We start from the raw sequence: 17,385 nt of genomic DNA, 5'->3' as shown, positions 1-17,385 counted from the left end.
GCCACGTTTTTGCCGCTTTTCCAAGCCGACGAGACGCGCTGCTTCAGCGATCAAAGCGATCGTATTGCGATATTCGTACGCTTATCAAGACCTCTCTACAACAGTGCTACGATCGGAGCGACAGCGATACGTTTACGCCGGGCTCATGCTGCGATCTCTAGCGATCGGGTATAAAATGGGTTTCATGCTTGAAGTTCTTCAGGCAGATGTCAGTGTCAAATCAACATGGATATGCAGAATATGGTTTTACCCTTACATCTTAGCATTCTAGAACAAAGTAGTTAGAACCTGATGTGAAATTGCACTAATCGTTAAGTCATCCATTCATTTAAAAGGGTAAAATATGTGTATATGATATTAAAGAACCGGCTTACGAGTAAACTATACAAATCGTTTCCTACAATGAGACAATTTTATGAAGATATATTTGAAAAGATTACAACTTAATCTACTTTCATTGACTTACAATGGTATGTACAATGTGTATTATGACAAACAAACAATTTGATAAACAGAGTAGATTCGTATTGAATGTACGTGGGAAAATGAATTTTATACGCTTTTCTCCATGTCCACCTTCCTGTTCTGTGCGTCACTTTCTTTCGTTCATGGTTGGTTCCTGTTACGTATACATACTGTAAAAATTGTAATTTTCATGGGCGATGGGGGCCGCTTTCGATGCGCTTGAGTTGCGCCTAACGCGTTGCTACCCCGTCAGAGTTACGAATGTGGCGCTTTTGATGAGCTCGTAAGGCGATTGTGATACGCTCTAAAACCACGGCGACCTCGCTACGGAAGTTTTGGACATGTTCAAAACTTCCGTAGCGAGGTCGCCGACCATGATGGCGAACCTTCGCGCTTCTGAACCGCTCAACATACGATGGAGAAGATTTAGCGTGATCAAGCCACGATCCGCCGCGCTTTGTCGATGTTTGATGATCGTAGCGGAATCGCCGTCTAGTGAGATGGGGGTATAAATTGAGATATCTCGTATACGCATATTTGATGGAATATTCGGGAAATTATTTTTAAAAAAAGATGATGGTTGAACTAACAGAGGTAAGGGTTCGTCAAAAGGGGATATTTTCCTTGAACATGATAGCCTTTTGTCTAGGCCCTCTCGCTGTATGGTGTAAAGAGCCCAGCCGAGTGGGGTAGCGAGCTCGGATGGACTCGCTTCACTTGTCCGTTCGCTAGTCCGTTACAGCGATCGGAGGGCCTTGACAAAAGGCTATGAACATGAGGAAACTATCAATTTTTCGGAATGTAAGTGGTGCTTAGACGGGAACTTTATGTAAGGACGGAATCTCAGGAAATTCAAATTTTAGTGGGCGTTGTGATATTTTTCACCCGATGTTTCCCCTTTTTTCCCCTTTTTTCCCCTTTTTTTTCTCTCGAACCAAAAGTGTGTGTGTGTGTGGGGGGGGGGGGGGGGCTGCATCCCCCAGCCCCCCCCCCCTGATTCCGCGGCCCCTGATAAGTCTTTACTATGCAACAATTACATTTTCTTTTCTTTTTTTGCAAAAATATGCATCATAATATACAAAGACACGCACATTGTATATAATCACCACTAAATGAAGCGAGTCTTTAATAGCGATAATAATTCTCACCAGAAGTATATGTTTCATCAGTTCCACAAGCGGCTTCTTATGGAGAAAAACATTCTAAAATGTCTATTCTTTATCATGTCTTGCAGATAATGAATCATTTTACACTGCATTCCTATTATCGTGTGGATAGCCACTTTTATGATAAAGTAAGATAATCATATTTGATTGTGAATTTGTTTGATTATGTCAAGAGGCAATTCGGAGTATTTTATTTCATTTGATTAGCCCGACTCACAGATCTGTCTTTGTGACAAATTTTGTGATGAGAGAATTTTGAAAATAAGAATAACTCTTTGATGATTATTGTTGATGTCGGGGAGAATATTTCGAAACAATGGTTCTCAAAGCATTATTCATTATATTCCGACGAATTTTCTGGGTGCGTTCGTGATGAGAGTTGTGGATGCATGTCATGGATGACGAGAGTTCAAATTGCGATTTCACGCACACGCATATCCCATACAATTTGTCATAGAGGAGAGAAAATTAATTACAAGAGAAGTATCGAGTGCACTTTGTATTTTATAAAGAGAAGACATCATGTTCTGACAAGACGAGCGTCGATACAACATCACACAAACGGCGAAACGTTAAAAGGTTGACACGTCATCATGTGGTTTCAAACTGCTTGCTCCTAGTCCAGTCTCGTAAAAGCAAGGCAAAAAGGGGATCCTCGTAATTGCCAAAACAGACGTTTATGAAATATACGATCTATACCTGGGATGTCGCGTGTGCCGTAAAGCTGGCGGTCCAGTTACCATGCGAACGATGTGTAGGCCTAACTGGGTCATCCAGTTTCCCAAAGGAGGCAGAGGTGCGTGTGGATGTATAACTGGGTCATGACCTATCTCTCTGAGATCAAGTGGGCCTGGTCTGTATTCAAGCTTGGTCAAGCAAGGGCAATTTTAGAATCAAGGCGGACTAATCTAGTGCAACTGGATCTGCTATTTGATATCGTGCCGGACTATAGTTCTATGGATGGAATCGGATCAGGGATGCATTATAAATTTAGATGCGATTGTAACAGTTCGAAACATGATGGTGTCAGCATTTAGTAAACACAGCGAAAGGGTCAAACAGGATTCGTACATGTACATGACGAAATATTATAGGTGAATAGTGGTACACAACATAATCGTATGCAGCATTATTACTCTTTCAAAAACCGTCACAATATTATAATAATTGCAACAAGCTTGATTTTATCTACATTCAATACAACTGGCCGCCTGACTCTCAAAAGTATGTTATTCTTCCGGCTACGCCGAGAAACCCGAGAGCAAAAATTATAAGCACAGAGAAACAAAAACAAAAACAGTCACTTACCGCTCGCACCCTCCGTTCGCCCGCCGCGCACGCAGGCGGCGTGCGGTTAGGGTTAGGGTTAGGGTTAGGGTTTGATGGTTAGGGTTAGGATTAGGATTAGGGTTAGGTTTAGGGATAGGGTCCCCGATAAATTTTTAGTTTCCCCAATCTGTGCCGTCTAAAAAAAACACGCGGGAGTGTTTCGATGCATGCCGCGAAGGATCGTGTCACATCTCGCACGTGCGATGGGTGACGTGCGAATAGCGGTCGCGATTGGTCAAAAGTAACATTAATAATAACGAGACATGAAAACTCGTCACATTGAGGACGAGTTAGGTGATACGCTTGTGGTCATCAGATGACAGTCATCTGTGATCGACAAAGAAAAGAATGTGATATAGGCACCTTGAAGTTATATTGAGCGTGCATGCGAAACCGTTTCTGTAACCACTCGGCCACGGGTCATCCACGGAAATGGTAAGACAGAAAAACAACAACAATGTATAGATATAACGGGGGGAAAGTCAATGCCCACTCAACTAACGCGGCCGTGTGAACATCTATTGCATTGCTAGACGGAAAAGCGGCCTTGTAACGACTGAGGTCGCTATACCATTTCTGGCAACTTGGGAAAAATACGTCCCGCAGACATAAAACCTATAATCGGCTGGTTTTGATACCTTGCCTTTAATCACAATTTTCAGTGTAATGACGTCATCAAATTACAAAACAATGACATGGTCTTGAAAGAAAATTGTTCAAAGTACAACACCTCAGTCGTCGTCATTACATACTATGATCGGTTTGACAAAGTCAACCTGCAAAATTTTGCTGCAGTCGAAGCAATGTGGTCTCCAACACACAAAAAAGAGGGATATGGCGTGTGTGTGTGTCTGTGTGTGTGTATAGGTGCGTTTATATACGAACGTGATTTCTACATGGACGAATATGTAATACAAAATTGAAGAAAAAAAAACAGTAAAGTAGCTAAGTATTTTGTTGCGTGATCTTGTGAGGTTCGAACCCGCAACCTCACGTCTCTGAGACGTCGCCTTTAACCACTCGGCGACACGTCTCGACGGGAAAATATGGGGAACGTTATGGACTTGAAAGACAGTTGTTCAATATATAACACATTCATCATACGTTGTCAGTTTGCTATTGACATGACGATCTATCACATGAATATGAGGGAGGCATTAGTACCTGTATGAAATTATTATAGGCATGGTTATCAAATTGCCCTAAAATATCCTTATAATTGCCTTATTTTTACACACAGTTACGCTATCCCTTTAAACTCGTCACAGTTTAATTAGAATCATTAACATCATACATTAGTACCATATTCAGTTCCATAGCTGATCACGTTTGCTAATCAATTAAGAGTAATTGTCTAGAATGTGTCATATGGCCAACCTGTATACACACGTATATACACACACACAATGCTAAATGTATGTATCAAACATCTGTAACACAGCTTTGAACTAACTATAGGAATTATCGCTGCACTTATCATCCATACTTTTTATCACTATCTGAAACTCCACAAAAACCACTAATTGACAAATAATCATCAATACAGAAGACTGAATACCTTTTTTACAATGTATAGCTTGTTACATGTATAAATCAGCACAAAGTAACCACGACTACATTGTGTTACTGAATTGATATGAACAAATTTCATTTTGTTACAGTATACTGTATCAGTTTGAAAAGCCCAACCTGCAAAACTATAATTTTGCAGCAGACGAAGTAATGCAGTCTCCAACGCAAAACAAAGGTATACTGTGTGAGTGTGTGCGTATAGGTGTGTTTACATGCAAACGTGATTTCTACATGGACGAAGGTGTAGTACTCCATTGAAGAAAAAAAGTTAAAAAAAAATTATTATTTTCTTTCGTGCTCTTGTGAGGATCGAACCCGTACGTGTGCAACCTCACGTTTCTAAGACGACGCCTCTAACCACTCGGCCATACGTCTCGACGAGAAAATTAGAGGAACGTAAGCTTATGTACGTGAAAGATGAATCACGAATCGTTTGGTCCGCATTCCATTCTCATTTTCAGTTTTAAATTGCAAAATTGTCAACCTCATGAGGAGATTTCAAAGAATAAAATGCATGATTACTGCAGCTTATTGTCACATCTACAACATAAATAAGTTTCAGAGGAAATGAAGCAAAATCAGCTGAGATAAAGGTGCTTAAACGTTGTCAAGTCAATGCATGGTTTCTAAAAAAATCACCTCCCATAGACAATACACGTAAACTTGTCCGATTTTGCGTCTTTACCTTTAAACACAATTTAAAGCATGATGACGTCATCAAATTTCAAAACCATGACATGGACTTGAAAGGCAAATGTTCAAAGTACAACATATCTGAATTTGGGATAATATTGAGCTTAAACAACAGAGATACGAGCAAATGAATGTCAGAAACAGTACCTCAAAAAAATTAATTCCACTTTTTTGATTTCAGATGACGATATGATGACGTCATAATGTAATTATGGAAATAATGATACTTGAAACGTCAAGTCCAATTTATATGCTTTTGTAATATGCAATAAAAACATAGGGTCACCTGACGTTTTAAAGAGCTATGGCGAAATAAACAAAGACATGTTTTTTCACTATATTTGCACATAGACGCGCAGGCGAAATTTGAACTTTGACGCAAGTGCATTGCTTTGTTATTTGTAGGAATCGATTAGAAATCAATGGATATTGTTGCTCAAAGTATCAGGAATCCAAATCTGTCAAAAAAAGTGTATTTTCATGTTGCTGACGCGCTGTGCGCGCGAAAATGCGCGGACGGACGCGCACGCGCAAAATTGTTTGAAACGCATAAAATTGTCTGAAACTTCGAGATTTCCCATTGGAAAGTTGTTTTGAGCCTTTTAAAATTTTGACGCGCGCTTACGCGCACTTAATGATGTCCTAGGTAATTAGCATCAAAAGAAGTAAGATAGAACGTGACCTGAACTTTATGTCCACAAAAAATGATACAGAAATGACCTTTAGTTATGAAGTTATGATCGATCATGTAACATGGTCCAAAAATCACAAAATGGCGCCTAGACGACGTCATAGATATGTTACTGTCATGAAAACCTTATTGTGGCTAGATATTGTCATGAGACATGTTCCCTGAAAATGTCATGTTATTCCGTAATGTCATTCTTGAGATATTGATGACACAAAATTGTCCAGAAAGAAAGAAGAATAAAAAGAAACGAGACATGAAAACTCGTCACATTGAGGACGAGTTAGGTGATACGCTTGTGGTCATCAGATGACGGTCATCTGTGATGGACAAGAAAAGAATGTGATATAGGCACCTTGAAGTTATATTGAGCGTGCATGCGAAACCGTTTCTGTAACCACTCGGCCACGGGTCATCCACGGAAATGGTAAGAAAAAAAAAACAACAACAATGTATAGATGTAACAGGGGGAAAGTCAATGCCCACTCAACTAACGTGGCCGTGTGAACATCTATTGCATTGCTAGACGGAAAAGCGGCCTTATAACGACTGATGTCGCTATGCCATTTCTGGCAACTTGGGAAAAATACGTCCCGCAGACATCAAACCTATAATCGGCTGGTTTTGATACCTTGCCTTTAATCACAATTTTCAGTGTAATGACGTCATCAAATTACAAAACAATGACATCGTCTTGAAAGACAATTGTTCAAAGTACAACACCTCAGTCGTCGTCATTACATACTATGATCGGTTTGACAAAGTCAGCCTGGAAAATTTTGCAGCAGTCGAAGCAATGTGGTCTCCAACACAAAAAAGAGGGATACGGTGTGTGTCTGTGTGTCTGTGTGTGTGTATAGGTGCGTTTATATACGAACGTGATTTCTACATGGACGAATATGTAATACAAAATTGAAGAAAAAAAGTAAAATAGCTAAGTATTTTGCTTCGTGATCTTGTGGGGTTCGAACCCGCAACCTCACGTATCTGAGACGTCGCCTTTAACCACTCGGCCATACGTCTCGGCGAGAAAATATGAGGAACGTAAACTTATGTATGTGAAAGATGAATCGGGAATCGTTTTGTCCACATTCCATTCTCATTTTCAGTTTTAAACTGCAAAATTGTCAACCAGATGATGAGATTTCAAAAAATAAAATGCATGGTCACTGAAGCTTATTGTCTCAGCTACAACATACTTAAGTTTCAGAGGAAATGAAGCAAAATCAGCTGAGATAAAGGTGCTTAAACGTTGTCAAGTCAATGCATGGTTTTAAAAAAAATCACCTCCCATAGACATAACACGTAAACTTGTCCGATTTTGCATCTTTACCTTTAATCACAATTTAAGGTATTATGACGTCATCAAATTTCAAAACCATGACTTGGACTTAAAAGGCAAATGTTCAAAGTACAACATATCTGAATTTGGGATAATATTGAGCTTAAACAACAGAGATACGAGCAAATGAATGTCAGAAACAGTACCTCAAAAAATTAATTCCACTTTTTTGATTTCAGATGATGATATGATGACGTCATAATGTATTTAGGGAAATATTGATACTTGAAACGTTATTTTCAATTCATATGCTTTTGTAATATGCAATAAAAACATAGGGTCACCTGACGTTTTAAAGAGCTATGGCGAAATAAACAAAGACATGTTTTTCGCTATATTTCCACATAGACGCGCACACGAAATTTCAACTTTGACGCCAGCGCATTCCTTTGTTATAGGTCGAAATTGATCGGAAATCAATGGATATTAATACTTAATGTATCAGGAATCCAAATCTGTCAAAAAATGTGCATTTTCATGTTGCTTACGCGCACTGCGCGCGGAAATGCGCGGACGGACGCGAACGCGCGGAACGCTTAAAATTGTCTGAAACTTCGAGATTTCCCATTGGGAAGTCGTTTTAAGCATTTAAAAACTTTGACGCGCGCTAATGCGCGCGTAATGATGTCCTAGGTAATTAGCATCAAAATGTAAGATAGAGCGTGACCTGAACTTTACGTCCAACGAAAATGACACAGAAATGACCTTTAGTTATGAAGTTATGATCGATCATGTAACATGGTCCGAAAATCACAAAATGGCGCCTAGATGACGTCATAGATATGTTACTGTCATGAAAACCTTATTGTGGCTAGATATTGTCATGAGACATGTTGACTGAAAATGTCATGTTATTCCGTCATGTCAATGTTGAGATATTCACGACACAAAATGTGCCAGAAAGAAAGAAGAATAAAAAGAAAGAAAGGAAGATTTTGACAAACACAATAGGTGATACGCTAAAAGCGTATCACCTAATAAAGAGAGATTTTGACAATCACAATAGGTGATACGCTGATAGCGTATCACCTAATAATTACGCACTTAATACGCAATTAAATCTACAGTGATTGGATTAACACTATATGATGAATAATAAATCTACGTAACGTGTGCTACATTATTGCGACACGACATGACCGTGAACCGGTCTGAACCAGATTGTAAGGTCAAACAACTATACATGGAAATATCCACTAGCTATGTATAAGGCTGGGGAAATCTTACTGATATTCAATACTGAAGCAGTGGCAATTTAAACTGGCCAGAACACAGGGCTGCTACACACAAAGTAATGAGCGGCTAATCGAGCCACTACACATCTTTGAAGTTTGAAACCCAACAATGTAGAAAGAATCTTCTCCTCCTTGCGAATTACATTTGAACAAACATTGGAGACAAAAGCCAAGAGATCATATCAGTCTTTGTTCCTCACCGCCTTTTTCTCAAAATTGGTATTGCTATATTTTTGGTCTTCCATCACTAATTTTGATTATTTGGGAACAACCCATTCTGAGAAGTCATTCGTTATTTTACACCTGATAATCGCCTTCTTCCAATTTTGACTCTTGGTTATTGTCTTTTGTTGTGAAATTATGTGAGGGCTTAGAAGTAAGGTCACATGTTTATCCTTCTAAAGTGCATTCAGTGCTCCTGTTGCTCTCATCTTCTTATCCAGGAACTAGAGATTCTGTTACAGAGCAAGGCCAACATAATGAGTATGAAAGTCTTGGCCCTGTTGAGCTGGAACATCACCCGTATGAAGGCTTAAAAACAGTTGAAGTCATTGAACTGACTGGAGACATCTCTAGCTCCAAACACCAAGCCTCTCCAAACCCCAAGCACTACCCCAGCTACCAGAAGGATCAGATCGATAAAGGTGGGGACAGAGAGATAGGTGCTTCTAGAAGGCCGGGTCTCCACAGTGAGTGCAACATAGATGAGTCAAAGATGGAGGGAAGAAACCAGGAGGTTGTCTACCAGGATATTTCAAGTTCTATCCCAGTTGATAAGCTCCAGGCATACATTAAGAGCAAGAAGGCAGACAATGGAAATGGACTCGTCCAGGAATATCAAGTAAATATTGTTATTGTTTGCACATATTTCTATGGACCGTGCTTTTTGAAAACTTGGTGCAGGACCAACATCAATTTTTATTGCTCCCAGGCTACTGTTAATGTCAAGCCCTGCATATATATATATATATATATATATATGTATACATATATTGATTCATAAATGCAGTTTGAAAAGTCCCTTTTCAAAACGTGCTACATCCACTTCTGATAAGGAGAAAAGCTTTTGATTTTATTTCACCAGATTAAGTGTTTTCATGGAATGACTTTGATGTCCCATAGAAATACCCAGTAATGGGGAAAGGAAATGTGCATCTGAAAATTTTTATGTCCAAAGTGATTTTTGAAGAATTTTTTTTTTTTTTTTTTTTTTTTGGGGGGGGGGGGAATTTTAGAGCATCTTTTGAAACCAAAAATACCAAGACCATATACAACATATAACTATTGTTTTCATTGGCTAGCTGATGTTACTTTGTGTATTTTTTTTTAATTCTGAGATGATTTCTTATCTGTACACATTATCCTCCTGTTTAACTCATTTCTTAAAAGATGTTTTTTTTGTTGCATAGAAAGATATCATTTCACAGCTAATATGTTCGTCATCTGTAAAATGTCACAGCTTGGAGAGATATACCAGCCAGGCCCTACTCTGGGGTCAAGGTGTGGTCAAGAAAGCACACTTTTGGAACAAATCTCACTTTTCATTGTCTGATTTTCCATTTTGTCACAAAAATTTCAACATTTTCAATCGTTTACTGTATGCGACTCCTAAAGGTGAATACATTCCTGTAAAAAAATTCCACATTAATGACAAATACCGTCAGCACCTTTTGGAAAGGAACTCTTCATATATACACGTTATATCTAGTCTAGTTTTTGGTGGAATTGGGACTTCCCAAATATTTAGCAAGTTTCTAAATTTGTGATCGTGGAGTACATTATTGAATGGAGAAATGTATGTGTGCATGTCACATTAGTGTTGGGATCAGATTCAATGTTTTTTTACCTTTTTTTTTATTCATGAATAGCTCCACTCACAAAATTGAGATACATTGGTAAAATAAGTAAATGGAAAAAATCGGACATTGCTCTCTACTTTTCAAGTCAATAATACTTTTGGCCTGACATGGCCTTTATCCGGATCTGCCAAGACAGTATATCGTCTCCTGAAAATCAGAAGGGCGCCGGACATTGTGTTCTAAGATTTTGAAGTAATTAATACATTTAAAAAAAAAATCAGTTTTCATTACATTGAACGCTTATGTATGAATGCAAATCAGTTGCTTTTTAAAATGTTGATTTCCAAAGCCCTGACAACGACCTTTAAAAGGTTGAAAGCTCAGTATTGATATCAAAAGCATTTAAGTGAACGAATGCTGTGTCTGCTGGCTCCTCCTTCCCGTCATGATTATGGGGTATACAGAAGGACATTGATTATCTGGACATCGATTATCGGGATTCTCTGTTAGCCGGACATCGACTGGCTGATATTAAAAAAGATATATATGTAGTTTTAGTGAATAATCTCACTCAAAACAAACACACGTGCAATCGTTATCGTTGAATGCATGACGGGACATTATTCCAATCATCTCAGGAAACTCAATTTTAAGTCAGTTCGTGAGACGATGTCAATGACTGGTGCTCGCTTGTCACTGGCACAGAGTACACAGCAGAAGGTTACAGTACAAAGCAGCGGCAGTATTCTATGAGTCGCAATATCAATCTAACAAACAATACATGAAGGTATATTCTACTTATATTTTTATTTCTATATCAATCTATGGAGGATGAGACATAACAATGCCATGTAGATACTCATGATATTAGTGAAATGCTAGTAATAGTTAACGCTGGTGCATATTTATAAATGATATATATAAATATATAGTTTATATGAGAACATAAATTCCTGTGAATACACAGATTATGCATTGCATTAAAAAAAAACTTTGCTTGTTCTTTAATTGTTCAGATGCTGAAGAGCAGCCAGCTTCATTCATGGGATGTAGCATCAAAGAAACAGAACAAGTCGAAGAATCGCGTGAAGAACATCATAGCATGTGAGCTTCTCAAAACAGTTGCATACCAAAATATACTGGCAATTGGAAACAAGGTTGTATCTTAGAAAGCATTTGATCATTGTCATAACTATGTCTAAAGTGTTGTAAGCTCCAGTACAGTTAACATCATTAGTTATTAATCATAAGTTTTTGATCGTAATTTATTCATAATGTATGAAATAAGCCTAAGAAAAATAGTAATATTTTAAAATAGACTTTAGTGATGACATTGCAGGTGATCCCAAACAGATATGTGAAATTTTTAACTTATAATTTTCTATCATTGGTTCTGAGCTCACATAAAATATCCCCTTTGCATCCCCTTTTTTTGATCTGTTGACAGAACCAAACTGTTACTCTTTATTTTTTCTTCCCCAACAGATAATAATGAACTGTTTCTAAATTGTTGACTATTTTTCAAGCTAATAAAATGCTGGATTTGAGGATATTGATAATTAATCAGTATAGAATATCTTATTGCAAATTTATAAGCCTCTTACTGATATTTCTAATTTGTCACTTTTGTCAGGTATATTACTAAATGAAATAAGATATGTAAAGTTGTCCCATTATCTATAAAGGGTGATGAATTGGGTGCATGTAATTATAGGCCTAGGTCTGTGCAAATATTTTAGAGAAGATAGTATACAGCAGAATTGTAATTTTCTTTAATAATTACAATTTATTGTTTGATTGTTTGATCAGTTGGGATTCCAAGAGAAGCACAGCACTCACATGTAATACTAACATTCTTGAATAAAGTAACTACAGCTGCAATATTGATAGCCATTGCCACACTCGTCACTCGTGGAATTTTCCTTTACCTCTCCAAGGTCTGTGAGAGGATGGACCTACAGATAGAAAAACAATCATGTTTATTTGAATAATGGAACCTCACCTATGCATAATTTCTCATGTAGAGTTCCCCAAAGGAGGCCTCCTTGGCCCATTTTTGTGTTTGGGATACATTAATGATACAATATTCTTCGTTTAAGCTTTCCTTTCTTTTTTTTTTGTTCGCTGATGACTCTAGTAAATTTTTATCTCATTCAGACCCTGATCAATTAGCTCAAATAATGAATGATTGATTACAAAATGTTGCACTTTGGTTGAAAACAGATTACTCATGTTTGAATGTGCCAATGGTTGACAACAAATTATTTATGCTTGAATGTGCCCCCCCCCCCAAAAAAAAAATCCCGAATACATATTATTCAGTAACACTGTTGCCACTCTTCCAGATGACATTTGTTTATATAACCCTACTTTAGCAAGTGAACTCCACCAAATTGCTAGGTTTGCTGTTAGTTGATGCTAAGTTGTCATGGAAAGGAAATATTGATAGTATCAGTAAAATCATATATAGAAATTCTGGAGTCACACAATCTAACAGGTATTTTTCCTCATTATGTTCTTTCCAAACTTTATTCTACTTTGACTTTTCTTCATTTACATTGTGGACTCTTGGCCTTGGGTAACTCACGTAATCTTTCCATTGATAGAATTTATATGTTAGAAAAGAAGATTCTCCATATTTTTTTTTTAACACGGACATTTATTCACACACCACTCCTTTGTTCAGGAATATGAAATTCTCAAAATTTACGTTTTGTATGATTTGCGTAAAGGGCAGCTCATGCACAAATTCAATTATAATGATCTTCAAATGATATTTCCTGACATATTTATTGAAAATAGTTCTGTTCACAATTACCCAACGAGACAGTCTAACTCACTGCATTTATCTTTGAACAGAACATCATAATTATGCTAACATAATTCTTACATTCCCAGGCCTAAACTCATTGGACACAAGTTTATATGAAATATTACCTTGATTTATTTGAAGAGACAACTTAGGAATAGATAATAACAAGATATTCTGTTTGACATTACCAATTCTCCTGTTGGATATCCTCTCCTCTCTCCATTTCTTCTTTCCCCTCTCATTTCATCTTGGCTAATCTATTCCTTCTGTTTTGTATCCTCTCTTCCCATCTTTCTCTCATTATGCAGAACTTCCGTTTTGATGGATGTAGCTCTTTATACCATTCTGGTATATATCATATTGCTTTATTACGTGTATGATTGACGGTTTAATTATAATGTGGTTTATTGTTTATTGGGGGGTGGGGGCGGGATCAAAGTAATACAAGTTCTGCTTTTGATATAGGTTCCCCCACTTTGGTTCTTATGACTGCTACTTTTTTACCGTTTGTTGCAAATGTATATGTTATTACAGTATCTGTTTCAATTATGTGTGTATGTAAAAAAAGACAAAATTTAATGTTAATGTATAGAAGTAATCTTGTTCTTGTGAACTAAATCCCAATTCATTTACTTCAGTTTTATTTTCAACAAAGAGTATCAGTGCAAACAGCATAGCCTGAAAAAAAAATGTTATCGGACCTACTTATTCTATATGTACATATCAGATTTACTGTAGATCACGATTAATTGTTTTGTGTGCATGCTGTACATAAGTCAATGAAGGTGTATTAACAATACTGTATTTTCTCTTTCATATATGACTCATATTTGGGTTGTGAATGATGGTAGTTTTGAGTATAACCTGTCTCACAAAGTTATCACATGCATTTTTCAGAGAAAATTGATCTTGCATTCTTTGTCACAACAAAGGTAGCCTATACAGAAATGGTGTTATAAAACATTGAGTTATTACACATTGTCAAAATTGTACATCCTGTAAAAACCTGTATACCTTGTAATTCCTGAACAGATGATCATTCCAGAGTTGTTCTAGAGACTACAGGTGGCGATCCTCACTCAGATTATTACAATGCTAACTACATCTATGTGAGTATCATAGTCATTCCATGACGATTTTTTTTTTTTTTTTTTGGCAGAGATGAAACATATTTGGTGTGGTATTAAGCAAACATTGTGAGGTATCTGTATTGTCTTGAAAGAGGGGAATGTTTGGATCACTTTGTATGTAAGTTTACAAATGACTAACGGAAAGGTTCATCTGGACCTATGGTATATCACCGCATTTAAGTGGTGCATGCTTCAAGTTGTCACTTTGTAGCTTTTTCCCATTTGATTTATGAAGTACATGACTTGAACAAATTTAACAGATATTTTTTTGACATAATTTCCCCTGGTAAGTCAAAGACAGTTCACTCATTCAAAACATTTCAAGCAAACATTCTACATGCTTGTAAAAACAAACAAACAAAAAAACATAAGCTGTCTTTCAATCATCATGCACAGGACAGTAATTGTGTAACAATTTCATTTCCCTTTGAAACAGAATTACAGAGAGGAAAAAGTGATTATTGCATCACAATGTAAGAATCTATAAAATTCATTAGATCCTATTGTAAAGACTGTACGCAACTTTGATCCCAATTTCAGTACCCACTCCTTTATATCAAACTGAGATATGTGCATACGCAATTTATACTACATATAACGTTACAGACAAAAAAAAAAGTGTCAATAGAAAATATGTGTGCTGCCAACATGCTTAGATATACCTTGGGACTACATTTGTAAGTTTACAGCATGGATGCAACGTTGGTAGAGAGCATCACTACATAAAACATCAACAAACTTTTCTGGCTGTGATCTCTAATGCAGATTACTCTACAGTAAATTATTGTTTTGTTTTGTGGGTTTTTTTTTTCAAAATCTACTAATATAGACTGAAAATAGAATGGAACAAACTAGCCATCATGATGTGCATTGTCCACAAAAGTAAACAGAATTCATATTTGTTTGTTTAAAGTGATAAGAAACAAGGAGAAGTAGGAGAAAAATAATGTAATTTTAAATTAGTGTCTATCAGCAGTGATTTGTTCATTTCTCATTTAATTTTATTCACTGATCCAAGACATGATTAATGTCAGCACTGTTAACCTCAGCATTTGTGTTGACACACAAATCTGATTACAGTGGATTCATGGATTTTAATGATCATCTTTATTTTTATTATCATTTTTTGTAATTGATGCAACAGGTATGATGGGACTTACGGATATCATTTCATTCTTTTGTATACTGACCTTGTAATGCTGCAGGAATCAACTCTACAAGTTGCAATCTGTATTAGCTGTGTCTAATATTACATTAAACATGTAAGTGTTGTAAAGGTGGTGATATTTTATGCTTTAAAATCTCAACCGTCATCACGTAGTGGTCTGTTTGAACTTTACTTTCTGCAAATGTTAGTAAATTGTTTTCAATTGCTTTTTGATGTAGCACCAAACAAGGCATCATTGACTGATTTTTGGCGGATGATATGGCAGGAAAATGTTGAGACCATTATCATGGTGACAAATTTGACTGAGAATGGAAAGGTAAGTATCACTATCATTTGAAATAGCCTTTACCATCGCTATGTATTACTTTTCATAAACATTTATTGTGTATTGTTTTCTCATCAAAGTATTTACTCATTACACATATTTTGTATTATACTTTATCATAAACATTTGTACTTCTTTCAAATTGTTTGGCAATATGTACAGTGTATTGACAAAATATCTACCATATAAACATTGAACTGGAATTGCATGAATCAAAACAATGCTAAATTCATAAGATAATGACATGAGAGTGTTGTGCGATCATTGGTTGTGACCAGGTATCACAAATATTACCACAAAACTGCTTATGAATTATAGACAGTAAAGTAAAGTAAACCGTTGCACCCCCATGCTTCTGCATACGGAATCGAATGATACTTTGTATTGCCATGAAACTGAATTTGCTTATAAGCTCAGGTACAACAAATCTTGCATGATATGGCTTAATGACAGTGTTATTAATAATGATAATGATAAGAATGAGAATAATGATAATACTAATAATAATAATGATAAGAATAATGATAATAATAATAATAATGATAATAATAATCATAATCATAATAATAATGATAATAATAAAGATAATAATAATAATAACAATAATTACATTTGCATGGCGCTTCATACTGGCGTTTCTAACCATGTAGGCCTTATAGATTGTTTTGCCTGCCAGCTGCTACATTGCACTCCAATTATAACGAAATAATCGGGACCAGCAGTTTTCTCTCGTTACAACGAAATATCGTTATAACTTTTAAACTGTTATAACAGTATATATAGTGCAAAAACATGCAAACTATATATGCACATATTTTATGCTGTCTGTTGAATTCTCATCATACACTGGAACACTAGGTCAAATAGGATGATATCTTTTCATTTTTTTTTTGCACATGTTCCATTTAAGAGAGAGAGAGCATAAATTTGTTTGTACTTTTATGCCTATTTGGAAATGTATAGAAAATGATGGTTTAAGATTCGGTTACAGTTTGTTATTCCAATGGTTCATTATAACTGAAGTTCATTATGGTGAAGGCTCCTTACCCTGAAGGTTCGCCATTCCCGGTATTTCAAAGGTTCTTAAATCCGAAAATGAAATAAGGTTCGTAATTCTGAAGCGCCGCTCTTCCGAAGATTCATTATTCTGAAAGATCATACCGGAAGAGATTATATAAGGTTCGTTTTTAGAAAGTTAGTTGATCGGAAATTGAATTAAGGTTCGTTTTAATCCGAAGGGTTGTTAACTAAATACTGAGAAAGGTTCGCTATTCTTAAGGTTCGTTGTCTTGAAAGTTCATTATTCCGAACGTTTCTTAATCCAAAAAATAAAAAGGTTCGTTATTTCAAAGGCTTGTTTATCCAAAGACGATTATAAGGTTTGTAATCCTGAAATTATGTTAGTGGACTGACTTTTTTTTCTCTTGGATTTAACAAACTGTTTTCATGTTCGGATTAACGAACGTTTGGAGTGACGAAGATTTCTATCATTTTCAGATTAACAAACCTTCGTATTAAGACCCTTGTTTCATTGTCGGACTACCGAACCTTTACAACGTTCATTTGGAATAACGTCACAATGTTTCCATTTCACTTCCGAATTAAAGGACATTTAGGTATATCAGAATGTGTGTGTATCGTTTTAAAGAATCTTCAGAACA

The 17,385-nt window shown here is 36.4% G+C and overlaps 1 protein-coding gene across 1 annotated transcript in view; it reads left to right on the top strand.

The window, feature by feature from the left end:
• Positions 1–17,385, top strand: part of LOC139732063 (receptor-type tyrosine-protein phosphatase mu-like) — a 57,065-nt gene that overhangs the window by 18,058 nt on the left and 21,622 nt on the right. The window contains exons 11-15 of the mRNA XM_071642938.1: positions 8,934–9,331; positions 11,306–11,393; positions 14,134–14,210; positions 14,668–14,704; positions 15,618–15,715. Of these exons, the coding sequence (XP_071499039.1) occupies positions 8,934–9,331; positions 11,306–11,393; positions 14,134–14,210; positions 14,668–14,704; positions 15,618–15,715 (698 nt within the window). The remainder of the gene's footprint in view (positions 1–8,933; positions 9,332–11,305; positions 11,394–14,133; positions 14,211–14,667; positions 14,705–15,617; positions 15,716–17,385) is intronic.

Source organism: Diadema antillarum, unplaced genomic scaffold, assembly GCF_040938485.1.
Source record: "Diadema antillarum isolate AM-2024a unplaced genomic scaffold, OU_Dant_1.0 seq00000398_RagTag, whole genome shotgun sequence".
Taxonomy (NCBI): Eukaryota; Metazoa; Echinodermata; class Echinoidea; order Diadematoida; family Diadematidae; genus Diadema; species Diadema antillarum.
This window is presented reverse-complemented; position numbering and strand designations above follow the sequence as displayed.